Source organism: Ochotona princeps, chromosome 26, assembly GCF_030435755.1.
Source record: "Ochotona princeps isolate mOchPri1 chromosome 26, mOchPri1.hap1, whole genome shotgun sequence".
NCBI classification, from domain to species: Eukaryota; Metazoa; Chordata; class Mammalia; order Lagomorpha; family Ochotonidae; genus Ochotona; species Ochotona princeps.
Genome location: NC_080857.1, coordinates 19,937,651 through 19,964,625, shown reverse-complemented (window position 1 = coordinate 19,964,625; position 26,975 = coordinate 19,937,651). Strand labels below are relative to the sequence as shown.

The 26,975-nt window shown below is 44.9% G+C and overlaps 1 protein-coding gene across 7 annotated transcripts in view; it reads right to left on the bottom strand.

Moving 5' to 3' along the window:
- DPF3 (double PHD fingers 3) overlaps window positions 1-26,975 on the bottom strand; it is a 266,601-nt gene that overhangs the window by 115,224 nt on the left and 124,402 nt on the right. For all 7 annotated transcript variants that reach the window (XM_058655619.1, XM_058655618.1, XM_004584425.4 and 4 more), the window contains exon 3: window positions 8,764-8,871. In XM_058655619.1, coding sequence (XP_058511602.1) covers window positions 8,764-8,871 — 108 coding nt within the window. The remainder of the gene's footprint in view (window positions 1-8,763; window positions 8,872-26,975) is intronic.

Here is a 26,975-nt window from a genome sequence, read left to right as displayed (position 1 = left end):
GGTGACTGCCTCCTTCAGGGCTCCTGTCTTCCTGTTTCTCCCAGCAAAACCCCGCAGAGAGCTGCATCCACGGATAGCCATAAACTGATGAAAACAGGTAGGGAGTGACCAAGAGGAAGAACCAAAACCGTACTCCTGGCTGCCTTTCTTGCTGCCACCCTTCAGATGGGCAAGGCAGGGCAAGGGCCACCCTGCTCCCTCCACAGGTCCTGAGTGGTAGGGACCGACATGGCCTTGGAGTCATCCTAGAAATGAGGATGTGTGTTGAGTCTTGGCTCAACACAGCGCCAGTTCCAACAGGCACTCACTACTCCTGCTTCCTCTACCCCCCAGGGAAATTAACTTGCTCACTGCGCCAAGGTCGCCCATGGCCTCTGAAATAAAGACACTACCTGCCCGTGACCATGGGGATCAAAGGTCAGAGGTTCAAAGATGCCAAATCGATCCACGTAAACCCTCCAAGCATGGACTCCGGCGAGGTCCAGCACAAGTTTGTCTCTTCTTCATGCAAAAAAAAAAAGGAAACAGCCATTCACAGGCTCTGTTTTAAGCAGCTGGCTCCTGCCCAACATCTGCCCAGCTTCAGGCCCTTCTGGTGCCTATTTACTACCCACCTTTCTTGGCTGCCAGCTCGGCTCCCCCCGTATAAGCACAGAGCTTGATTCTTGGGCAGAGGGTCTGGGAGGGCCCCTCACTACCAGCAGGCCCCTCCCTGAGTCCTAGTGTGGCAGGGATTACGATGCCTGTGTCAGGAAACACCTAATGCCCACCTCTGCAGCCAAGCGTGAGTGGCAGCGGGCACTGAACTCAACTCTTAGCAGAGAGAAACAGAGCACGTGTGTGTGTGTCCGTCCTTGAGACACCCAGGCGAGGAGGAGGTAGGGAGATGTTTATTCAAGACTGATCGCAAGGGTGATGCCTGGAGTGGGAAACACATGGACCACGGACATGGAGAAATGCTTTTTGATTCCACAGAGCTCCCTGTCAAGCTCCAGCCCCTTCCCGCCCCTGTGCAGACATGTTTACCTGCAGAAAGCCATCCAGAAACACAGAAGAGAGGAAGAGATGGGATGGCAACAGCAGGGCTGAGGAGTTGCCCCCTCAACACATGCTTTAGCCTAGGAACCAGCAAACTGCAAGGGCCTGGCTCTGGCTCCCCGTTCCTTTCCCCGGAAGGCCTATTTGTCCCAGAGAAGCCCAGTACTGCATGGGCTGAGCCAAGGTTAGACAGCTCAGTGACCCGGTCTTCAGATCTTCTCCAGGTCCCTCAAGAGTCCTGAGCCTGCCTCCTCCTCTCTTTATCCCAACCTGGGTTCCTGGTGCACCTCTGTAGACCCAGAATCAAGGCCAACTCTAACCCGTGCTACACTCTGGCCTTGGTTGCTGAAAGCTGCCAGTCGCCGCTCAGCTTGGGAAGGCACAGAAAGGAAAAAGAGAGGGAACAACCCAGTGCTGTCTGATAACCTGTTGGTGGCATCTCCTCGCAGTCCACAGGAGGGAGACATTTCTACTCTGAGGATGGTGCTGATGGGGGGCCCTGGGCGGGGGAGGTCTCTGAGAGTCAACCATAACAAGATCCCTTGGAGCTTGTCAATGACAATTCAAGAAGACCCACAGCACCAGGCTCAGAGGGAAGGGAGAAGAAAGACAGGTATCAGTAGCAAGAGGTACAGGGGTGCCATGGCAAATGAATACCCGTTATCCACACCATCCTTCAAGGGAGTTCTACCCGGTTCCGCTACAGTGGGGGAACAACGCCCCCCCAGTCACCCCTTCTCACACCCTCCATTGCCCTCACCTGGCTCCTCTCTGCTCAGGAAGGTATGTCTCAGTTCATTCCACACCCACACCCCGCCTAACTAGGAACCTGCAACTAGACCCAGGGATGCAGGATTGTGACACTAACCTTGTCACACTCCAAAGTATTCACCAGAGCAACCAAGCTCTCCTTGAAGCCACATCCAATGGAAGGAAAAGAGAAAAACAATTGTCCAATCAGTCCCTGTGCCTTGGAGGACACACCCCAAGTCAGGGTGGAGGTCCTTCTGTTCTCCAGTACACATTGTGTTTCCTGAACGACGAGGACCGAGGACCGAGTGGCCAAAATATGGGCAGGGGCGCCCGCCCACGAAGCCCAGCAGGCCAAGGCATAGAAGAGGAGCGGAGATCCAGCCTGGGTCCAGGAGTGGGCATCCCTTGGGAAATGCCCACCCATAGGGGGCGCTGTCTTCTGCTTTTGCACGTGACCAGGCGTAGGCTTGGCACTTGGCTGACACTTGGTTTGGGGAAACCCTCCCTCCCATCTATGCAAGCTTGAGCTCCCCTGGGAAATTTACTTTTCTTGAAGTATGGGTGGCCCCTGACTGCTTCAAGGCTCCTCATGCCTGACCAGCAGCCTTACACGTGCACCGGCTGTTACGCGTACTGGTATTTTCTGAGAGCCACGCCTGGCTGCTGTGGACCAGACACCAAACAGGATTTGGAAATGACAGGCATTTGGTCAAAGGCTTCTGGGGCTTCATTTGTCAGCAGCCTTAGTAGTAGCTGTGACTGCCCGAAGAACAAAGTATGTTTATTAGAGAAGGAGTTCCATCACTTGAAAGTTCTCTCTCAGGACTCTCAGTTGTCTCCCGACTTTGCCTACCTCAGATGTGGCTGCACCTCTGGGGCTCCATCCTCACAAAGGCTGGGGGCTCTTCCTTTTAGAAAAGGCCTCAGGCTTGACCTTTGCCCCCCACCTCCAAAACCTAAAGCCTCATGCCTGGGGTCAGGGCTAGGGAAACCCTTCAAAGCACCTCAGACACAAGCACCTGGCGCAGGTGGCGGGGATGTGGCCACAGCCAATCGGTAGCCCCGGGCTTCTTCCTGCCCCCCTCCCAAGTCACGGCAGACACACCCCCAAGGATGGGGCAGGCCCACAGTCAGCTGGGAACGCAGCTGTTCCATGCTCAGCCACAGGCAGGCTGTACCCTGGCAGTGAGGCCAAGTGGACAAAGTCAGTGTCGGTAGCCAGAAGGATCAAACACTCCGAAAGCACGTCATGGTGAACAGAAATGACAGCAAAAGGAAATATAGACATTTGCTTGGTACACATAACCTTAAAACACTCACAAAATTCCTTTTTTCATCAGTTCTACCAGTGATGAAATGTCAGTTTCCTGACACATGAGCAGCACAGCAGCCTTTCCTTGGCTCAGTCCACAGTCAGGTTCCTTCCCAATAAAGTGGACCTTTTTTTTTTTTTAAACTTTGGGAAGGGAGTTATTTATTTAGTTATTTGGAAGGCAGAGTGATAGAGAAAGCAAGAGCTTCCATTCACTGGCTCACTCCCCATAAGGCCACAACAGCTGAGGTTGGGCCAGGCCACAGCCTGGAGCCAGGAATTCTCTCCAAACCTCCTATATGGATGGCAGGAATCTAAGCCCTTGGGCCTTCTCTCACTGCCTTCCCAGGCACACACGTAGGGAGCGGAATCGCAAGTGGAGCAGCCGGGACTCAAACCAGCACTCACCCATGTAGAAGGCAGGATTTCCAGCACCATCCCAGTCAGCAGCACTGCACCACAACACCTACCTCTAAGCTGGTCTTTTGCCACTTTGGCCTCTTCTGCTCTCTCTACCCTCTGGGGCTGTGGTAGGGATCAAGGAGATGACAGAAACAACAATTCTTTATAATAAGTTTTGTAGACCAACTGTGCTGTCCAGACCCCGACTGTGACCAGGGTGATTCTTTGGTATTCTGTCCCTTGGGTGGCAGTGGTGAGTGTGGTGAACATAACCCTCACCATCAAATCCATCCTTCCTGGGACCTCCTGGCCACAGCAGTAGGAGCGGCTGGCCTTTCTGCTGGGCATGGCACCTCCTGAGCCTGGAACTACTGGAAGACACCTTGCATGCCCCGGGAGGAGAAAGGCAGCTCTTACCTGAGTGAGCGCCTGGGTGCAGCTATGCCTGAAGCCCGGAGAACCCGGGGACTTACTATTCCATGAAACAACTTACCTTTCTTCACTTAGGCTACTTGAAATTCTAACGTTCATGACTGCAGGACTCATAGTTATCTCTTAGTATGTTTTAATAATTAACATATGTCAGTTTTGTAATCATAAAATAAATTTTCTAAGAGAAAACCTTTGTTAAAGTTTGTCTTCTAAAAATGTTTTTAATTTTGATTTTTTTTTTCTTGAAAGGCAGAGAGACCAAGTTGAGAGAGCTCTTCCATCTGCTGGTTTACTCCCCAGTTGCCTGCAACAATCAGGGCTGCGTCAGGTTGAAGTCAGGAGCCCAGAACTCACCTTGGATCTCTCCTATGGGTGGCAGGGACCCAACTACTGAGCCCGTCTCTACTACCTTGGCCAGGATACGCATGTACAGGAAGCTAAATCAGAAGCACAGCCAGGACTCAAACCAGGTACTCATGTGTGTAGACAATACTTCCCCTCTCCAAAGTTCCTGTAAGTTGGCACACATATCAGCAATACAAGAAAGCAGAAAGGAAAAAAAAAATCACACCACTTAGATTCTCTGCTAGAGCCACAGAAATTGCTGTATCTTCTTCAGCATGTTTCTTAACCTATCTGTACCTCAAAAAACTACATTTAACATGACTGATATTTAAGGCAATTTAAATGGCTAAATGCCTGTGAATTAATTATAAAAGAAGACCCAATCAGTGTGATACAGTCAGTGAAATTAGAATTTTTTTATGTAAATGTTAAGAACAAAGACAAATAGTTTAAAAATAATGGCAAACATTTAAGATATCATGTTTTTCTCTCTTCCTCTCAAATAAGTGAATTCCAAAAGCAAGGGCGAAGGCATTTGGCCTGCTGGCTGGGATCCCTGTGTCGGACACTGGAGTCCCAGGGCTTGATACCTGCCTCTAGCTCCTGACTCCTGCTTCCTGCAATGCACATCCCGAGAGACAGCAGCAAAGGCTCAAGCAGCTGGGCTCCTGTCACCCACAGGGGAGACCCAGGTTGAGTCTCCTGCTCCCAGCTGCAGCCCGAGCCCAGCCATGAGCATACAGGAATGAACCTGTGGAAGATTCTTTCTTTCTTTCCTTCTTAAATAAATACTTTTAAAAATTCCTTACATTAACAAATTACATGTAAGATGTTCTAATGTACATACAAGACACTGCAACACTGGCTGAGTTGGAAGAGTTGGAGACAAAAGTTTAGAAGAGCCTGTTTAAACAAACTGCAGCACGGTCATACACAGCGATAGTACGTAGTTATAAAGATGAAATGGGGAAACTAGTTACTGGTATTTCCAATACACAACGAAACATCATACAGTTAGACCAAAATGAAAAGTGTTGTGAAAGAAGGAGGGAGGGGGTAAATTTTGATCATGATGAATTTGATCAGTATACATTGTGTTCATGTATTGAAACATAGCCTACAAATATGTAAAATTATTGTTATTACAATTCCTTAAAAGAGACTAATACACACACACACACAACCACGAAGAAGAGCAGGAGGAGGGGCATATGATAACCATATAAATGTAATTCCTGGTACATGAATAGACTTCTACACTGGCATCCCATCATGCTGGTTCTGTCCCAGCTGCTCCACCTCCAACCCAGCTTCTCTGCTAATGTGCCACGGAAAGCAAGAAGATGGCCCAAGTATTTAGGACCCTGTCACCCACCCAGGAGACCTGGATGGAGTTCTGGGGCTCCTGGCTTTTGCTTGGCCCACACCCCAACATTGTAGCCATTTGGGGAGTGTACCAGTGAAAGCAGTGGATGGAAGTTTCTCTCCCTCTCTTCCTTCATCCCAGTCTGTCTCTGTCTGTCTGTCTTTCTCTCTACCCCCCACCCCAGTCCTTTGACCCATGTCTGTTGCCTGTATGTCCACCTCTCTGTAACTGCCTTTCAAATACACAAATCTTAAAAAAAAAAAAAGTAGGTATGACTTGGGATTTTTTTCTTTCTCTTCTATCTTTTTTTTTTTTAAGATTTATTCATTTTATTACAGCCAGATATACAGAGAGGAGGAGAGACAGAGAGGAAGATCTTCCATCCGATGATTCACTCCCCAAGTGAGCTGCAACGGGCCAATGAGCGCCGATCCGAAGCCAGGAACCTGGAACCTCTTCCGGGTCTCCCACGCGGGTGCAGGGTCCCAATGCATTGGGCCGTCCTCCACTGCTTTCCTAGGCCACAAGCAGGGAGCTGGATGGGAAGTGGAGCTGCCGGGATTAGAACTGGCGCCCATATGGGATCCCGGGGCTTTCAAGGCGAGGACTTCAGCAGCTAGGCCACGCCGCCGGGCCCTCTTCTATCTTTTTTTTAAATAATGGCATGTTTCATCATCATAATGAACCTGAAAGTGTAGCTGGCAATCACAGAGGCGCCTCCGTGCTTATATTACAGATGGAGAAATACATCCAGAAGTCAAAGCCAATAAGTGACAGATGCCTCAGTAATATCCTCCCGTCAAAGTCCACACAAGCCACTGGGTGTGTGCATAGTCCTCATTAGGGCATCAACTGCAGCACTCTGAATGGGGTAGAATGAAACTGGCTCAGGTAAGAGCCCGGGGTCACCTTATCACACATCCACATCACTCCCATCAGATCAGAACCTGTAGAGTTAGGGCAAGGAAGCAGGGATCACTGACCATAGCCCCCTCCCTGCAAATAACCTATTCCTATAAAAAATTATGCATGCCTAATAAAAAACATAGATGCGGAATCACAGCAGGCTGACTTGCAGTCCAGCTGCACATAAGTCTCCAAGAGCAACACTGATCACATGGTGATACGCATTCTGGGGTATACTTCCGGAGTCCCATTGAGATGCCCATCCTGGACTCCATGAGCCTGGGGTGAGACCCAAGGTGAGGCTTCTGCTGTGGGTCAGGACCACTCACTAAACTTGGTTCTAGGACCACACTAACCACATGGGTACCACTAGCCGGCCACATGTGGCTCTTGAGCACTTGAAAAGTAGCCAGTCCAAAATGAAATGTGGGGAAGTATTAAATACACACTGGAATTCAGGAAGAAAAGCACTATTACACAGATGAATATAAAAGATTTCATTCATAATTTTTATGTTGATGACATGCTAAAATAATGGTATTTCTGATATGTTGGGTTAAATAGAATGTACTTTTAAAACTCATTCTCCCCTGTGTCCTCTCCCTGTTTTTAATGTGGCTACTGAAAAATGTAAAATGACGCATGTGGCTTGCTTTATGCTCATATTTCTATTGGATTGTGTCACACCAAGGAGTGGGAGGAAAGGACAACTTCAGTCCTCACCCTGGAGTACTTGTGAACATATATAAATTGTGTAAGGACATTGAAGAGCTTGCACAGAGCACTCAGGAATCTAGCCCCCATCCACCCCTACCAAATGAAACTGCTCTGGAAGTGAATCCTGGGGTAATCATGACCTATGAGTGAAAACATCCCCAAAAGCTGTAGGGGGAGGTTTCACAGATCAAATGCAGTCTCAGGACTCATTGTGGGAAGGGAGCAATGAGGCAAGTGCAAGGTCAAGGGCCAGAGCAGCAGCAGGGTCAGGGGTCAGTGTTGAAAGGAAGCAGTGAGGTAACTGCCAGGCGGCCACGGCAGTCCACAATGCCATAGTGATAGCGGCAAGTTGTCAGCTCTGTTATGTGAGCCCGGAGTCACCCTTTGGCACCCTCCAAACACAGGTTCCCCCAAAGCCAAAAATTCAAATTAGCACTTGGCCTTGCTACGACCCAGACACTGGTCTGAAGATGGCCACATACTTGGAAGTGTGATTCTACAAAGGTACTTTCGAAAAGTTCATGGTGAAATGGAATTAAAAGATAAGTTTAGGGAACAGCATTTACATTTAGTTTAGTGGTTAAGACACTTGTGTCCCACACTGGGCTGCCTGGGTTCAAGTCCCAGCTCCAGTCATTACTGCTAGGAAGCAACAGTGATGGCTCCAATAACTGGATTCCTGCCTCCACGTGGGAGACCTAGAATGAGGTCCCAGATCCCAGCTGCAATCTCCACCCAGTCCAGCCATTATGGTCACTTGAAAGTGAACCACAGGATAGAAGTCCCCTCTAACACTAATAACAGTTGTAATAAAATAAAGGATGTTTGCTTTGATATAAGATTTTTTTTAATCCATGCATACTGTTTTTATAATACACATTTTCCAAGACCGTGTTGCTGAAGACACCTGCAGACCAGAAGTGAAGAAAAACCCACCACTCGCTTTTACACAGCCACAAAACAGTCTGAATGACCTTGGAGTAAACTGTGAACTCAAACTCTTCCCTATGCCCAGGTGAGTTCTATTTTTAGCAAACTGGCCCATCTCCATGCCAAGATCCTCCACAGGTTTATAATAGTGTGGTGGAGGCATAGGAGGCCTGTGGCGCAGTCTCTTTTTAGAAACATGCAACCCAGGATACACTAGGTTTGTTTGGAGCCACAGGAAAGGCACAGCATGGCCCCCAAGCATGGCAGCTCCATCGGCTGTGCTGCAAAGGTGAGTTCCCCCAAGCCTGATGCCCCTGTTGCTGTTTGCTTTGCTCCTATAGGGTGGCAAGGGTGCAGACAGAGGAGAAGAAGACATGAGACAGCCAGAGGGGAGAGCGGCTCAAGGGGCACATGTGGACTTGCTTAGACCCACCAGCAAGCACAGCGACTCCCCGCTGAGTGCCATGTACGTTTACTCTCCTGAAGAACTCAGCTCCATGCACCTTGTCCTGGGCCATTGTCTTCTCCATCACGGATCCACTGACCCCCAGCAGGTACTCACCGGGTTTTATTTCTAGCAGGCGCAGCTTTGGGTCCTCAGGGGGATGCAACCTTCTCTTCTTGCGCCAGCATCGGGCAGGGTATGTGTAGAGCTGGCCTGGGGCAAGGCCTGTGTGGACAAAAACAATGGTAAGGTTAAAGGCTCCAAGGCTGGAAGGGGCCTTGCTCAATGTTCTTGTCATTCACTGTGAGCAGTAAGTGAAGCCTAGAATGGGAAAATGATTTGTCAAGGTCACGAAGCTGGTCGACAGCAGAGCCAAGGTGGAATGCCAGCCTTCTGGTCCCAGGACCTTGACTGTCTGCTCCACCATGCTGTTCAGCAGGTCCATCACAGAAGCAGCCATCACTTTACCAAGACCAATTCTGATGCTCCTAGTCTAAGGAGATCACAGGGAGCTGAGGTCCCCGGGAGGAACCATTCCAGAATTGCCCTCACCCCAGCATTTCCAAGGCAATGGGTTCCCCACCACTGACTCTCTGTCTAGTCCAGGCTAAGCAGGCTCCCTTCAAGGTGGAGCTGAAGGACACTGCAGTTTTACCTTTGGGACTGCCTGGATTGGGAAGCATTTAAGGTCAAAGGATCAAGAGCCACATCTACTTTCAATGTCTTCCTGTACTGCCCATTAGCTACTGGCTTCCACACAAGTCCACCTGAGTCAACTCAGTCAGGCTCTTGTGGGCTGCACAGCTAGCATACCTGTACAGCCCTGCCCATTTTCCCGGGCCTTACAGAATCTGGCCCAGGCTGGGCTCAGGGACCACAGTGCCTCCATTTCTGCTGGGCTTTTGACATCACCAGCATCATTATCAAGCAAAACACCCAGGGAAGCCAGATAACACTCTTGTGGCTCATGTGGTACATAATGGGGCAGTCAGAGACCACAGAGAGACACATGCTCAGCACCCTAGACCACAGGCCACCCCCAGAGAAGAGAGTAATGGCCAGGGGGTGAAGGGAGATGAGGATGGTGCTTAAGATCGGCAAGGTGACTTGCAATCTGAAAAGACTGTCCAAGTCCCCAGGAAGAAGGCAGCAAGCCACCACCAACCAAGTCCTTCTAGATGGCAAAGCTCAGTGCATGAGCTCAGAGACTTGTCTGTCACATCCTCATTAGAATCTCCAGAACCAGACCTGGGTCCAACACATGGAAAAACCAAACAAGAAAATGGACTGAGTGAAGGAACATGTTCCAACTCCCCTTGGAAGCTGCAATGGCAACACCTATAGATCCATAGAGCCTGTGACAGCTGTTAGCGGCAGAGAGCCCCCCATGAGAGTGCCAGGACCATTGAGCTTTGAAAACAACAGGTCTTCATCCCATCTTCTGTCTTTCATTCCAGGGTCCTTAACAGCTGACAAGGGGCGGGGGAGCTACCTTCTTGTTTTGCCTTTTCAGAGAACATCTACACACACACACCATCTACATCCCATTCACTCACTTCTCACTCTTACCAGTCATCTCTACCTATTTATTGGGTTTGGCTGACAGCACAGCCAGCCACCCAGCATTAAAGAAACCAACATGTCTAGGCCTTGTTGTGGGTTAAGATTGTTTCAATCACACGCCTGCTCCCCCAGCATGCATGACTGTGGACAAGTCGGAGGCTCTGGTCTCTCTCTCTTTGAGACTCAGAAGCCAAGGAGGTTTGCAGCTGAAGAGTTCCTGGTTCCTGTGCTTCTGCACAGCAGGAGGATCCTGGGGCTCTGAGGATATGACTTGAGCCAATTTACAGAAAACCAAATGAACAAATAAGAAACAGCTGGGCACTCCACCCCATGGGAGATCCAATCGTGACCTTTCTTGAGGAGAGGCACCACTGGCAAGAACCCAGCAATTCTGGGGTGACTCACTCCAGGGCTGCACCATCTCTGATCCTGTCATGCTGCACTGATTCTAGAACCCTTCCAGATTTTTACACCACCTCCAAGAACAGTGTCCCCCAGGATCCTGAAGTAGGCCAAATATAGGGGGTTCCCCCACCCTGCTCCACATTCTAGAATTGTATATCAATCCTTATTTTGGGTGACTGATTTTTTTTAAATATTTATTTTTTTTATTGGAAAGGCAGATCGTACTTACAGAGAGGAGAAAGATCTTCCACCCACTGGTTCCCTCTCCAAAGAGCTGCAACAGCTGGAGCTGAGCTAATCTGAAACCAGGAGCCAGGAGCTTCTTCTGGGTCTCTAATGTGGGTGCAGTGTCCCAAAGGCTTTGGGCATTCTTCCACTGCTTTCCCAGTCCACATGCAGAATGGGAAGTGGAGCAGCAGGGACATGAACAGGTGCCCATAAGGGGTCCTGTTGCTTGCAAGATGAGGATTTAGCCATTGAGCCATCACACCATGCCCAGGTTAGTGATTCTTAACCTACATTGAAACTAAAACCACCCAGAAAACTTCTCAAAAACACCAAGGCCACAAATCCATGCGAGATCTGCCAAATCTCAAAGTAGATGGACAAGGGAATCAGGAAAGTATTCTTTTAAAGAACTTGGTAGGTCTGACAACATTTGAGAACTTCTGGCTATCTAAGCATCACCGAGCTACTGTCTGCATGTTTGCTCTGATGTACCAAGACTGGCTTAATGGCCTTTCCTATAGGATCCCAAGGTTGTCTATATTTGCCCCAAGGTATTGTAATTTATTGCCTGCCTACTAAATTGTCTCCCCTACTGTTTTTATACGATCAAGCATGGTAGAAAACCATGTCCTTCTGCAGGATTCCCAACATTGAGTACACAGTAGCTGGCAGAGCAAGGAACACTTACCAAATAAATTGCACTAGAACTCAATTGGACTCAAATGGAAGAAAGAAAAAAAAAAAAAAAAAACAGTGTCCCTGCTCTTTTCAGCTCCAGAAGACTCATCCACTCAGATCCAAGATATCCCAGAGCAGTCCAGAAAATGGGCTCAGAGCTGAGTCCAGGTCTAGTGGTTAAGATGATCACATCCAAAAACAAAGAAGAAAATGATCACATCCTACATTGGAATGACTCGGTTTAACAGCCACTGCCAACACCTGGCTCCAGCTTTCTGCTAATGCAGATCTGGGAGGCAGCTGGAATGATGTGGGTAACTGGGTTATCACTTCCCATGTGGGAAACCTGGCTTCCTTCCCAGCCCAACCACACCTGTTGTAAGCACTCACATGGGGGGGTGAGTGAGTGAGTGAATGAGTGAGTGAGTGTGTGTGTGTGTGTGTGTTTCTGTCTCTCAAATACATTTAAAAAAAAGCTGTGCCCAGTGCCCACTTGCCAGCCCCAGCACTGGCAGACTCTGTACCTTTGGCTTCCTTCCTGCCCCATAGGCTACTTTCCGGTTTTTTTTTGACCTGGCCAGGAGCAGGACGGTAACAAGAGGTTGATCCAGACTAGAACTCTGAAAATGTCAAAGTCACCAAAGCACAATCCTGTCAACAGGTGTCCAGCTCCTCCCTTGTCTCTCTGAGTTCACGTGGGTCTGCGACCCTCGGGGTACTTTGTGTGGAGCTATAGGAACATAGTTCTGGGACAGTCAACTGTAGTAAGTAACTTGAACATCCAAAGAAGGCAACTGCTTTTGTACCATTCCTTTTCTGGGGTGTTGAAAAAGCTCTCTGGTGCAGGAAGGGACAGCATGTGACTGCCAGAAACACATCCCAACACCTTTCTGAGCCTGTGTCTTCACTTTTAAGACAAGTGCATTACCAACACCTTACCTTACAGGGATGGCCATGGGGGTTAGCTTATACTCAGAGGAAGCACTCTACCCCCATGAAGACAGGACAAATGCCATGAGCTAGCTGACCTGGAGGAGACCTGGACTCTGCCCACATGGCATTAAGAGGTTTCCACGCCATCCACCAAATGCTGCTATTTGGTTCCTTAGCCAACAGGGTGGGAACAAATCTCCCTTTGATGTCTGATTTGAATCCACCTTGTCTCAACAAGCAAATGTCCCCCAAGAATTCTCTTGGGGCTCCTAACCCCCTTCTTTGCTCTCCTTGCTAAGCTGACAGGCACCAGGGTTCCTTTATAAAGGGCCAACCCACTCAGCCCTGGAGTTGCACTTGTGGAGGGAGCGGCAGAGCCTCGTGAGAGTTAGGTTGTTTATCTCATTAGAACAGGAGGCACATAACTCAAAGCCCATGCATGTGTGCATGGAGGATGGAGGAGGAGAGAGGCATAGCTGTTGTCAGGGAAATTAACCTTGAGGAGTGAGCCTGGGGCCAGGGATGGATATGGAGGAGAGGAAACTAGGAGGTGGGAGATAAAGGGGTGGGGGGGACAGTCCTCCCTGGTAATGAAGGCCATAGCTACCCCTCCATTCACACACCCCGCTGAGCACAATGCTTCTCCATTACTGTGAGTACAGCTCTACTTACAATCCTCATGCCCGTGTGCAAGCACGGGCATGCCAGGCACACTCTCTCTCTCTCTCTCTCTCTCACACACACACACACACACACAGGGAGAGGGAGAGAGGGAGAGAGACTAACTGAGACTTGCTGAAAGAACTGGCTTTGCAGAAAAATTTGACATGATGGGCTTGATTCCCAAATGGTCAGCAGACTCCAGACAAATAGCACACTATACACATTACTCAAGTTCAGCAGGTGGATCCTGAGTGTTTAGAGCATTTCCGAATGACAAGGCAAGAACTATGAAGAATCCAGAAGATAAAGTGGGCTAGAAAAGAGAGGGAAGGTTGATGGGGTTAGGAACGGTGATTGAAATGGGGAAGCAGAGAGCTGGAGTGGCTTCTTTCCTGGTACCAGGTTGGAACACAGCAGTCCCAGTCAACCAGGAAAAGATGTCCTTGCAGCAGGTCAGTAAGGGACCCCCAAGCTGCCACTGTATCCGCACTGCAATGGAAACCTGACCACTTCCTGGGACAGACTGTTCCACCATTGGCCAACACTCGTTTTTGTTTTTTTGGGTTTTTTTTTTTTTTTTGACATTTTAAATGTTTTGAAGACTATTTATTTGCAAGGCAGAGTTAGAGACAGAGAAGAAGACACACACCAGAGAGAGAGAGAGAGAGAGAGAGAGAGAGAGAGAGATCCATTCACTCCCCCAATGGCACCAACAACCAGGGGTGGGCCTAGCCAAAGCCATGAGCCAGGAGCTCCTTCTGGTTCTCCCATGTTGGTGGCAAGAACCCACGCACTTGGGCCATCCTCTGCTGCTTTCCCAGATAGAGTAGCAGAGAGCTGAATCAGAAGTAGAGCAGTCAGACACAAACTACTGCCCATATGAGATACAGGAACTGCAGGCTTCAGCGTAACTTGCTAAGTCATACTGCTATCCCCAACTCTTCTTAAAAAAAAATCCTGCCCTTATGTTGTGTCGAAATCTACCTTTCTTTAACATGTGGCAATTTGTCTACCTCCATCCCAGTGGTGAACAAGAACCCTCTATGTCTCAGCCTTCTGCCTCATGCATGCACTTGGATTTGAAGGTGAGTCAACCAAGAAGCCAAGAGAGGAATGGGAGTGACCACACCTGCTCGAACCTGGTAACAGAATTCAAGGCTCCAAATTAGGAATCCAAACACAGCTAACCCTTTGTCCTCTTCCCCCATCCCCAACCAAAAGAGGGAAAAGGATGGGAAAGGACCATTTGAAGATCTTGCTCCCAACATGTGCCACACACTGGGTAGTTAACACCTTCCATGTCTGCAAACAGACAAAAGCATAATGAGTTAGGCTGGGCATGAAAGCTGGTCTTGTCTCTAGTAACTAGAGCACAGGAACTCCTTGTGTGTATACTAAAAAAACAGGTGCCTGAGCCCAGTCCGATACTGTTGAACCACAAATGCATAGACACACAGTAGCTAGAAAGACTCCCACATAAGGAACTGGAAACTCCATCAAATCTTACTCATATTTACACTCCAAGACCTGCCGTGCCCATAACAAGGGCTCTGTCAGTGTTTGTGGCTGAAAAGGCCCTCGTGTACCAACCTTGCAGCTGTAGGGAAGAACCACACTCCTGGGGAGAGCTGGAGGGGCAGGCAAGATGATTCGCAAGTACGTACGGCAGTGGCATTCCCTGATTCTCAGCCCTGACCTATCTAAGGGCTGTCCTGACTTCAGGGACCACCACTTACCTCCAGTAATGCCTTCCTGAACTACTCCCTAAATATCTGCAGTGCTGGGCACCTGGCACCTCATTTTAGGACTCGGCCTGACTCTATCTAGTTCACTACTCACCTCCTTCCCACAGGCATCAGCTCCCTCATTCTCATATATTCTCTCTCTCCCTCTCCTCCCTCCCTCCTTCCCTCACACAAACCCAGTACCCCTTGTGCCAAGATTGCCCAGGGAAAGTAAGAATGCACCCATTTCTCCTTGCCCAGGGGTTCCCAAGACCTTCCCATCACACTGAAAGCTGACAGTTCCTGCGCTCTAGTTACTAGGGACAAGGTCAGCCCGTCACACTCACTAATATCTAATTGTGGCAAAACCCTAGCAGCTATTCAAAGGCTGAACACAGTGAGGCCAGTGGTGATGAAGTAATTGATTCAAGGCCACAGGAAGGTATTTAAAACATTCAAGCAAAAACGGAAGTGAGTGTTAATGTGCATTCTCCATGGGCTTTGGGAAGGCCCTTCACCCAGTTTCTAAGGCGAGTCCAGTTCAATGAATTCAATCTCTCCATCGCCTAAATCCCCAGCGAGCCATCCCATTGCTAGTCCAGAAACAGCAGGACTCAGTCCTGCCCTAATAGGAATACAGCTCCTCACACCAAAGCCATGTAGAAAAATGCCTCCAGCTCACCTATTCCCACAAAGCCACTCCTTGTAGAATTTATTTTTCCTTTTACATCACATGACCCACTACTTTTACTCAGAGACAGGAACAGGAAGGAAAGCTTATCCCTTATTAGGGATACAGAATATTATAAACAGAAGAAAAAAATACCAAGGCCTATTTTCCTAAATTCAACATAAGGCTTTCTTACGAAATAACAGAATGATCGGGTTGGGCCTTGTAGAGCAGTGGATTAAGCTGCTGCTTGGGATGTTCCCATCCCACATCAGAGTGCTTGTTCAAGACCCAGCTGCGCTGCTTTCCATCCAGCTCCCTGCTAAAGTGCACCCTGGGAGACAGCGGTGGATGGTCAACATACTTGGACCCCTACTACCCAAAGAAGAGACATGTATAGAGTTCAGCCTGGTCCAGCCCTGGCAGCTGCAGTCCTCTGGGGAGTAAATCAGTGGATGGAAGATCTCTCCCTCGCTCTCCCTTTCTGTCACTCTCACTTTCAAATAAACAAATAATAACAGGATAACAACGTAAGGAAGGGTCTTAAAAGTTGCTGGGTCTAAAAAAAAAAGTTGCTGCATCTGATTCCAACCTGACATGAAACTTCACGTGCCTTTGCCCTTTGATCCAGAAACACCATTTCAGTAATCTATAGCACAGATTCACAAGCAAAAATATAAAAATGTATATTCATGGGAGCATGCTTTTATAACATAAAAATACTGGAAACAGTTCAAAGGTTCATCCATAGGCATGTAGTTAAATAACAATCTATACACACACACACACAAATACTATAAAGCTGTTTGGAGGAAAGTTGGGAGGAAGAAAGAGAGGAGGGAGGGGGGGGAGAACTACATACGGCAAAGAAATATATGGTGAAATGACAACAGCAAGGTAGAGAACAGTATGAACAATATATTATATTTTTATCAACACATGAATATATACATGGTGTATGTTTGCACAGGACTTATTAAATGGAAGGATAAGAACCATGCCAGAGGAGGGGTGTCACAGTGCCTGGCTGCACAGATGGCAGCATGAGCTCCTACTCACCAGACAGAAGCCCTGGTGATGCAGGAAGTACCACTAGGTGGACTATAGAATCATCTCAGCTCACTACCGGAAATCAGAGCCCTCTGCTAAGTGCTGAAAGCCACACAAATCACATCATAATTAAAACCGCCCAAAAACAGTGATGAAAAAGAAATATTAAAAGTATCCAAAGGGAGTGTGTGTTTAGACTAGTGCTTAAGATATGCCTGCAGGGCCCAGCGGCGTGGCCTAGCAGCTAAAGTCCTCGCCTTGAATGCGCCAGGATCCCATATGGGCGCCGGTTCTAATCCCAGCAGCTCCACTTTCCATCCAGCTCCCTGCTTGTGGCCTGGGAAAACAGGAAAGCCTAATGCTTTGGGATCCTGCAACCACGTGGGAGACCTGGAAGAAGTTCCTGGCTCCTGGCTCTGGACTGGTAGAGCTCCAGCCGTTGCGCTCACTTGCATCGGATGGAAGATCTTTCTCACTGTCTCTCCACCTCTCTGTATATCTGACTTTGCAATAAAAATAAATAAATCTAAAAAAAAAAAAAAAAGATATGCCTGCATCCCATACTGGATTCAATTCCTGGCTCCAGCTTCCTGCTCATGCAGAACCTTGGAAGACAGCAGTGAGGACTCGAGGTCTTGCCATCCAAGTGGGAGACCTGGATTGAGTTTCTGGTTCCCAGCTTGGGCTCTGACCCAGTTCTACTCATTACAGGCCTCTGGTGAGTGAACCATATTTGGGATGGGAAGGGATGAGATGGGATAGACTGGATATCTCTCTCTCTCTCTCTCTCAAAAATTTTCAGGAAAAGGATCAAAGACAAGAATGACTTTTCAGTAGAAACAACAACAAGAAAAGTGGTTCAGTATCACTAAGATACTACAAGAAAAAATAAACTTAACCTAAAATTCTATTCCCAGCAAAAATATCTTTCAAAAAATTATGGTAAGTTCAGGAGAGTTAAGATGTAAAAACCCAGAAAGACCTCATGGGCAGCAGGTCCATACTATACTATAAGATATGCTTTTTATATTTTTTAAGTCTTTTAGGCAGAAGCACAGTGATGCCAGTTCTACATCTGGACCAACACAAAAGAATGAAGAGCAGCAGAAATCATTTAGCACATGATTAATTATGCAAGACAGCTTTATTATCTAAACCTCTTCAAAAGCTGATTGACAATACACACAAAAGTAATGTCCATATACAATGGGGCAGATATAATACATAAAACTGCAATGTACACCAAGCAGTCTTTTGATATAATAGTTAAGACCCTACTTGGAACACCCCACATCTCATATGAGAGTGCCTGGGCTTAAGAAATTCACACCCCACACTCTTATGTGTAGCTTGGGAGGCAGAAGACAATGGTTCAAGCAGTTGAGCCCCTGCAAGCCAAATGGGAGATCAGGACTGGGTTCTCAACTCCTCCTTTCAGTGTGACCTTGCCCCAGCTGCTGCATGCATTTAGGGAGTCACCAGCAGACAGAATTCATTATTGCTCGCTCTCTCTCTCCTTCCTTCCTTCCCTACTTCTTTCCCTCCCCCCGCCACCCTCCTTGTCTTTCAAAAGGCTAAAACAAATACAGTTTAAATAAAGAAAATAAAATAAAATGTACAACAAACTGTATAAAGGTCAGTTGAGGAGAAACAACAGTGCCTTTGCATTTATTTCCTGCCGTAACTGTAACAAACTGCCACAAACATAGAGGCCTTCACAATACTATCTATACTAGCTACCTGAGAGTTCTGGAGGTTGGAAGGCAGAATGAGCAGAACGAGTTTACAGGGTGGCGTTCCTGCTGGAGGCACTCAGGAGAGTCTGCATCCTTCCCTTCTCTGGCTTCCAGAGTCCACTGACATCATTTAATGACCCAGGACCACTGCCACCACCGTATAACTTTGGCTTCCATCACCGCATCTCCTTTCCACTCTCACATCCCCCTCTTAGGAGGACCACTGTGAGTTTATTAGGCTTACCTAATAATCCAGAACATTGTGGCCATCTCAAGGTCCCTCATTACATGTACAAAATACCTTTGGGCATATAAGGTGACATGCACAGATTCCAGGGACTAGGAGACAGGGATGGTGCCTAATTCTGTTTACTGCAATACTATTGCAGCAATTCTCAAATTATTTGTGAATCAGAATAACTTGGACACTAATTATAATTAGTTAAAAGTATATTTTACAAGCACTAAACCATCACTGTAATCACAAAATAATATGGCTAATAAACTGACAAAATATAACAAAAGAATGGGGCAATAAACATTGCATTAACAAGAAGGGTAAAAACACTAAAAAAAGGAATAGAAAATAAATCCAAAATGATAGATTTAAACCTAACTATAATGGTAATCATATTAAATGTAAGTGGCCTAAATATTCAAATTTAAAAATAAACTCTCAGATCATACTTAAAAAGCAAGATGCAACTATATGCTGTCCATAAAAAAATACAACTACTTTTAACAAGTCCAAATAGGTTAAAAGTAAAAGAACGAAAACATATACCAGGTAAACACTAATTAAAGGAGCATTGGAGAAGCTATATTAAAATTAGACAATACAGTTTACATAGTAAATAATATTAGTAGAGATAAAAAAATTGTTTCATAATAACAAATTGATCAATTTAGCAGAGAATGTAGCAATCTTGAATTTTATACACCAAATAACAGAACTTCGAAACTAATAGAAAGTACAATAGATAACTCTACAATTACTGCAAGAAATTTCAGCACTTCTCATAGTTCACAGAACAGGGAAATCAACAAAGTTACAGAATATTTAAATAATACTATCAATCCATACGACCATTTGATAATTATAGAACATTCCATCCAACAACAGCAAAATACATCTTCTTTCCTAGAGCAAAAGAACATTTGTCAAGATAGACCATATTTTGCACCATAAAACAATTCACAATGAATTTAAAAGGCTTCAACAGATAAAAAAGCATTCCCTGACAATATGGAATTAAATCAGAAGTTAACAGTTGGGGCCAGTATGGTGGTGTGGAAAGTTAAGCCACTGCACATAACCATGGCATCACATACAGGTGCCAGCTGGAAAACCCTGCTGCTCCACTTCTGATCCAGCTAACTGCTAATGCTCCTAAGAAAGCAGCAGAAGATGGTCCCATGACTGTGGCCGCTGAACCCACATGAGAGAAGGAGAACAAACTCCAGAATCCTGTCTTTAACCAGGACCAGCCCCAGCCAGGCTGGCAATTCAGAAAGTGAACCAGCAAAAGGATCTCCCTCCCCTCTTTCTCCGTCTGTAATTCTGCTTTCTGAAATAAATAAAAATAAATCTTGAAACCAGAAGTAAATAATGGGCACAGCTTTGGGAAACATCCCCAAAATGTTTGAAAACTAAATACATACATCTACTAAATAATCCATAGGTAAGAAAAGAAATCCAAAAGGAAAATATTTTTAACTTAATGAAAAACAGAAACAATAACAGAAATTTTATGAAATGAGGCCAAAACAGTATTTTGAAAAAATCATTTTTGGAAAATGTTTGTAATAGAAAAGTAGAAAAGTCTCATACCAATGAGATCACTTGTCACTTTAAGAAACAGGAAACAGGAAAAAAAAATGGGAAGAGATGGAAAATAAAAATCAAGGAAGAAAACTATACAGTGCAAGAACAATTCTTGGGCCTAGTGAGGTAGCCTAGTGGCTGAAGTCCTTATCTTGAAGGCACCGGGATCGCATATGGGCGCCGGTTCTAATCCCAGCAGCCCTGCTTCCCATTGAGATCCCTGCTTGTGGCCTGGGAAAGCAGTTGAGGATGGCCCAAAGCCTTGGGACCCTGCACCTGCATGGGAGGCCTGGAAGAAGCTCCTGGCTCCTGGCTTTGGGTCGGCTCAACTCTGGCTATTGTGGCCACATGGGAGGGAACCAGAAGATGGAAGGTCTTCCTCTCTGTCTCTCCTCCTCCCTGTATATCTGACTTTGACTTTCCAATCAAAATAAATCTTTGGGAAAAAAAAGAGTATTTCTACCCAAAGCTATCTCATTAATAAGTTCAATAAAGTTGGTAAGCCTCTAATTAAAATGATAATGTGAAACTATTCAAATTACTGACACATGAAAAAAAAAAATACATAATGGATTCTACATTTATTTAAGGCATAATACAACAATGATATGAATAACTTAGTGCAACTAATTCCAACAACTCAGATAAAACAGATAAATTCTGTAATCATAAACAAAGACTTCTCAAGAAGAGATAACCTCAATAGTCCCGTAACTATCAAAGAAATTAAACTTATTAAAATAGTCTCACAAAGAAATTTCCAGATCGGACCAGGATTGGTGGCCTAGCAGCTAAAGTCCTCGCCTTGAACACACCGGGATCCCATATGGGCACCAGTTCTAATTCCACCAGCCCTGCTTCTCATCCAGCTCTCTGCTTACAGCCTGGGAAAGCAGTCCAGGACGGCCCAAAGTTTTGGGACCCTGCATCCATGTGGGAGACCGAGAAGAGCTCCTGGCTCCTGGCTTCAGATCAGCTCTGCACTGGCCGTTGCGGTCACTTGGGGAGTGAATCATCAGATGGAAAATCTTCCTCTCTATCTCTCCTCCTCTCTCTATATATCTGACTTTGCAGTAAAAATAAATCAACCTTTAAAAAACAGAAATTTCTAGATCCATATAGAGTCACTGGTAAATGCTACAAAACATTTACAGAGAAAGAATAGCAATATAAACTCTTCCATAATACCATTAAAAAGGTAGTCCCCAACTCACTATATAGGACTAGCCTCATCCTGCTACCCAAATTTAGACAAAGGCTCTATTATAAGGAAGAAAAAAACTATAGACCAATCTTTCCAACAGACACAAATATTCTTAATAATACACTTCAGCGACACAAATCCAACAGATGTAAAAAAAAAAGTGTAAAACATTATAACAAATTATCTATCCTTCTATCTCTGCAATTCTGCTTTCAAAATAAAAAATTAACAAATCTTTTAAGGTAGAGGAGGGGGGTGCAGGCAATGCTATGGCATAGTAAACTAAACCTTGGGCTTAATTGCCACACCCTGTATGGGCGCCAGTTCGAGTCCTAGCTGCACCACTTCCTGTCCGGCTCCCTGCTAACAACCAGTGGAGGACAGTCAGAAAGCTTGGATCGCCTTTTGAGAGACCTGGCTGAAGCTCCCAGCTACGGACCAACTCAGCTCTGGTCACTGCAGAGCCCCTCGCCAGTGTCTTTCAAAAAAAAAAAATCCTAAAGCAAAAAAATCTGTAATAATTCATATTAAAAAATCACCAAATAAAAGTACATGAGAAAAGAAAAAAATCAAATTATAATGTTTAAAATTTCACACATATCAGTATCAAAAAGTATTAAGTACTTGGAGATAAACTTAGCCCAAAGTGGGAAAAACCTTACCCAGTGAAAATCAGTTGCGGAAAAAATTAAAAATACTATAAGTGGAGACATATGCCATATTCACAGGTCAAGAGATATAGGAGTTAAAAATTGTCAATTTTCCCAAAACAGATACACAGATTCAATACAATATCAGTCAAAAATCTTGTACTTTTTTTTTTTGGTACAAATGGATAAACTAAAAAGTAAGATTGGAGGGATAATACATCACTTCAAGATGCGCTGGAAAACCACAATACTCAGACTAGTGTGATAATCTTAGGTGAGCAACAGATCAGCAGATTATTAAAATACCACTCAGAGTTCAGAAACGATCCCACATACATGCGGACAATATTTATCAAAAGTACAAAGGCCTTTCAGAACAGAAAGGCTGGTCTTCTCAATAAATGATGCTGGAATAACTAGAATTCTCCCTCTTAAAAAAGACAATGATCTTAGCACATGGATTATAAGTGCAGGCACTTAGCCTGGCAGATAAGATAGTGTTAGGATGCCTGCATTCCTCCTTGCTGCTTATGTGCATCCTGTAAGGTAAAAGGTGATGGCTCAAGAAGGTGGGTCCCTGCTGTGCTCCTGAGACCTGGAATGGGCTCTTACCCGAGATTCAGCCTGGTCCAGTCCTAGCCACTTCAGATACTCGGCGAGTGAACCAAAGGATTTCTCTCACTTGGTCTATGCCTCTGGATTTGATTGATTAATTAATTAATTCTTAAAAATGTTTAAATGGATCATAGGGCTAAATGTAATGAGAGTTCTAAAATTATGAAAGTTCTAAAAATATACATAGGAAATTACTTAACATTTGAATGACTAGAGTCCAGAGATTGGGGAAAGTGGGGAGGACAAAAGTGCATTCAAAGAGATGATGGCTGAAATTTTTCCAAATTTGGCCAAGAAAAAAAAAATTCATGGGTTCAAAAAGCTTACTATTCAAACAGGATAAAGACAAAAAAATCTATGCTAAGACACATCAAAAACAAATGTCTAAAATCTAAAGGAAAAAAAAAGTCTTGAAAACAATCCAAAAACATTGATACCTCATTTGAAAAAGCATTTAAATAGCAGCATATTTCTCATTACAAACCATCAAGAGAAGTGGCAAAACATTTTAAACATAAATAAACATAATAAATCATAAAACATAAAAAAAAAAACTCAAGCATTTGGGAAAGCAATTAAGATACCACTTGGGATGCCCATATCCCATACTGAAGTGCCTACACTGAGCTCAGTTCTGAGTTCCACCAGCAACGCTACTGCATAACCTGAGACCCATTACTCAAGTAATTAGGTCATTGTTATCCATATGGAAGACCCAGCCTGAGTTCCCAACTGCTGGCCCAGACTCAGCTGGTGCAAGCATCTGGGAAGTGAACCGGAAGATGAGAGATCTCTTTGTGTCTATCTCTCTCCCTTTCAAATAAATAAATTAAAATTATACCAACAGAAATTATCAGACTAGAATTTTATACCCAGCAAAAATATCCTTGAGAAATATAGAAATAAAGGAAAAAATCAAGCCATTTTGAGAAGAAGGAAAACTAACAGCAGTTGTCACCAGAAAAGCTATTCTGAAAAAAAACAAAAAGACAGCTAAAGAAAATACTGCATCAGAAAAGAGACAATAACAGGGAAAATTTGGCACAACGAGAAGAAAGGCTAAAGAAAGAGCAGAAACGTAAGTTTAAACTATAAATAAATATAATATAAAATGTTAACATAAATATAAGCAAATAAACATTTCTTCTACATTTCCTAGATTATGTTTGATGCTTAAAGCAACAACTATAACATTGATATGGCTTTCGATGTGTGTAGAGGATATGTGTGGGTGGCTATGTTACAGAGGAAGTCAAGAGAAGGGGTTTTAATGAGAGAAGGTTTGGGTGTGACCATAAGAGGAACCTTTATGGTTATGGTACGATCATAGGGGCACAGGGAGAGCTCTGTAGTTATGGAGTACTTCTGCATTTTGACTGTGGTAATGGTGCTTAAGCTCACCTGCACAGGTACATATACACAGGTCATCAACGCCAGCTTTCTGATTTTGATGTCCTGAGATATGTCCATGTTGGGAAAAACGAGGTGGAAGAACAGGACTCTCTCTGTGCTATGTTTGCAATTTCCAGTAGAAAATGTAACTATTTCCAAATAAAAAGTTAATTTGAAAAAGAAAAAAATCTATGGAATCATCCCCTCACCCCCTACTTAGAGCAATCCGTGATAAACGAAAAAGGGAAAACAGCAGGTAAACCCCAAAGTGTGCTGTGTTAGTGGCAAAACAGTATACAGAAACTACATTAAGTGACCTTAAAACACGGAAATTTGATTCTGTGTCCTTAACTGGATATCCCTACAGACAAAAAGAATTGCAAAAGAAAAAAAAGGGTTTCTAGGAATCTTGTTGTTATTCTGCGTGTGTGTGTGTGTGAGTGTGTGTGTGTGTATGTGTGTGAGACAGAGCGAATGAAAGAAAGCAAGTAATGACAGAGCACTGATACTCAGGACTTTTCCAGAGGAAACAGAGGATTAAGAAAATCAAGTAAAAACTGTACACTTACATAAATTCAACTGGAAGTATTAGTAACACATTTTTCTCTTTAAAAAAAAAATCTTATTTTTCTTAATCCTCATCAAAAAGGTCCAGAAATAATGACCAATCCAAGAACAACAAAAACCACCAGCTTGTGGTCTCAAAATAATATTTCCTACAGAAAGCAAATGGTGTTGCTAAGAGAAATGACTAATTCAAGTCTGGGGCAGGAAGTATACAAGGAAAAGCCTGACACATTTTTTTCTTCATTTTAGGATAGCAGGGAGGCTTTCAGAAACTACTGGAGTTGTTTCACAATGCCAGACTGGCCAAAACTTGTGCTTGTCAAAGATAGGATAACTGAAGCATTCATAAGAATTAGGCCTTTGTAGATTCAAAATATATGGAACAAATAACAACTCTCATGGGCAACTTTTCGAAATTACTAGATATGGGCCTGGCGCGGTAGCATAACAGTTAAGGTCCTCGCCTTGAACGCACCAGGATCCCATATGGACGCCGGTTCTAATCCCAGCAGCTCCACTTCCCATCCAGCTCCCCGCTGGTGGCCTGAGAAAGCAGTTGAAGACAGCCCAAGGCCTTGGGATCCTGCAACCACGTGGGAGACCCGGAAAGAAGTTCCTGGCTCCTGGCTCCTGGCTCTGGATTGGTATAGCACCAGCCGTTGCAGCCACTTGGGGAGTGAATCATCGGATGGAAGATCTTCCTTTCTGTCTCTCCTCCTCTCTGTACATCTGCCTTTCCAATAAAAATAAATAAACCTTAAAAAAAACTACTAGATAAATCTGTTATTTTTATGAATACTGTCAAATACAGATAGAAAAAAAAACACTTTTCTTGCCTTTTATCTGTGTACCGTACCACCCACTAACCAAAATTCAAGAGAGAATGTTTGTCTTTACATAAATAACAAAGCTAATAAATTGGGGGGAGAGATAAAAACCTCAAAGAAAATATCACCTGTTGGCAACTTTTAATGGAATAAAGAGTCTATAGACAATTACCAAGGGCTGCTAACATTGGCAGAGGAGAGATAAGGAGACCATGTGAGTCTCCTGATGAAAGTACACATCACCACTTAGGAATTACTCTTGCCATACACACACAAAATGAATCTGCCTGAGTCTCCAAACCAAGTCACAGAAATAACACTACAGGGATGCAATCAGGGAATTCAGATTCCAGGAAATCCTGCAGTGCCAACAGCCAAGCTTCTTCCACAGACACAGTGTAGGAAGGAAGCAGAGGTAGACCCATAGAGGCCAGCTGAGTTGAAGAGACTGGAGAGACACATCAACCAATTTCAAAGCCAGGACTCTGTGTGGATCCTGATTTAAACTACGGGGGGGGAAAAAATCAATGTTGGTGTTATTAGTCTGTCGATTCTTTGCACTTCGATAACAACTGTGGGTGTGTTTCTGTTTTTGTTCTAAGTTTTGACCATTTAGAGATACAGAATGAAACATCTCCAGATGAAATAACACATTGTCTTGGATTTGCGTCAACATAATCTGGGGCCGGGAAGGAAAGTGGGAGGTGAAGACAAATAACACAAGATTGTCCATCAGTTGGTCATTGTTGACACTGGGATACATGCAGAAGCCTTCTCTTGGTCTTTTTATTTTTATATGCATTTGAAATTTTTCAAAAATAAAAACTTGTTTAAGCAGGTGTTTGGTGCAGCAGCTGAGAACACTAGTTGGGATGCTTGCAAACCATATCAGAGTGTGTGCATTTGCATCCTGGCTCCACTCCGGATTCCAGCTTCCTGCTAATGCACCCTCTGGAAAGCAGCAGTGATGGCTCACTAGCTGGGTTACCAACACCCATGTGGGAGACCTGGATTGAGTATCTGCGGAGTGAACCTGTCTCTCTTTCCTCCTCCCTCTCTCTCTCTCAAAAAAATAAAAGCAAAACCAAAAAAAAAAAACTTTAAAAATAAAATTAGTGAATTCCAATATTTGCATTCCTAATTCAAACCCACCTGTCTTTATTCTGTTTGTTTTTGTTATTTTGAGCCTAAAACACTGGTGTGTAAATGCAAGCATTCATGAGGCATGCATATTACAAAAACACAGGACATGGATTTTAGATTTTGTTCTCACCAAAATTATCTTCTAATGTGAATTAACCTAAGCTTTTTAATGTCTTCTCATAACAGTAACAATAATATCAATAACAGCCCAGCTACATGCTAACCCACCTGACCCATGAGTTTGTCAGGAATGTTTTTGTTTGGTCCAGAGAAAATCCTAGACAATGATGCTGTTTTTACACACATTTCCTGGATACAAGGGACCTGGGGGGCAGCGACTGACTGAAAGCCTTTGCCCCCAGATCTACGTGGATTCCCAGCTTGTGATCAACAACAAACAGGTGAGACCTGCTCAGCCGGTTTTCTCTTTTCGGATAAAAATCTTGAGAGTCTTCT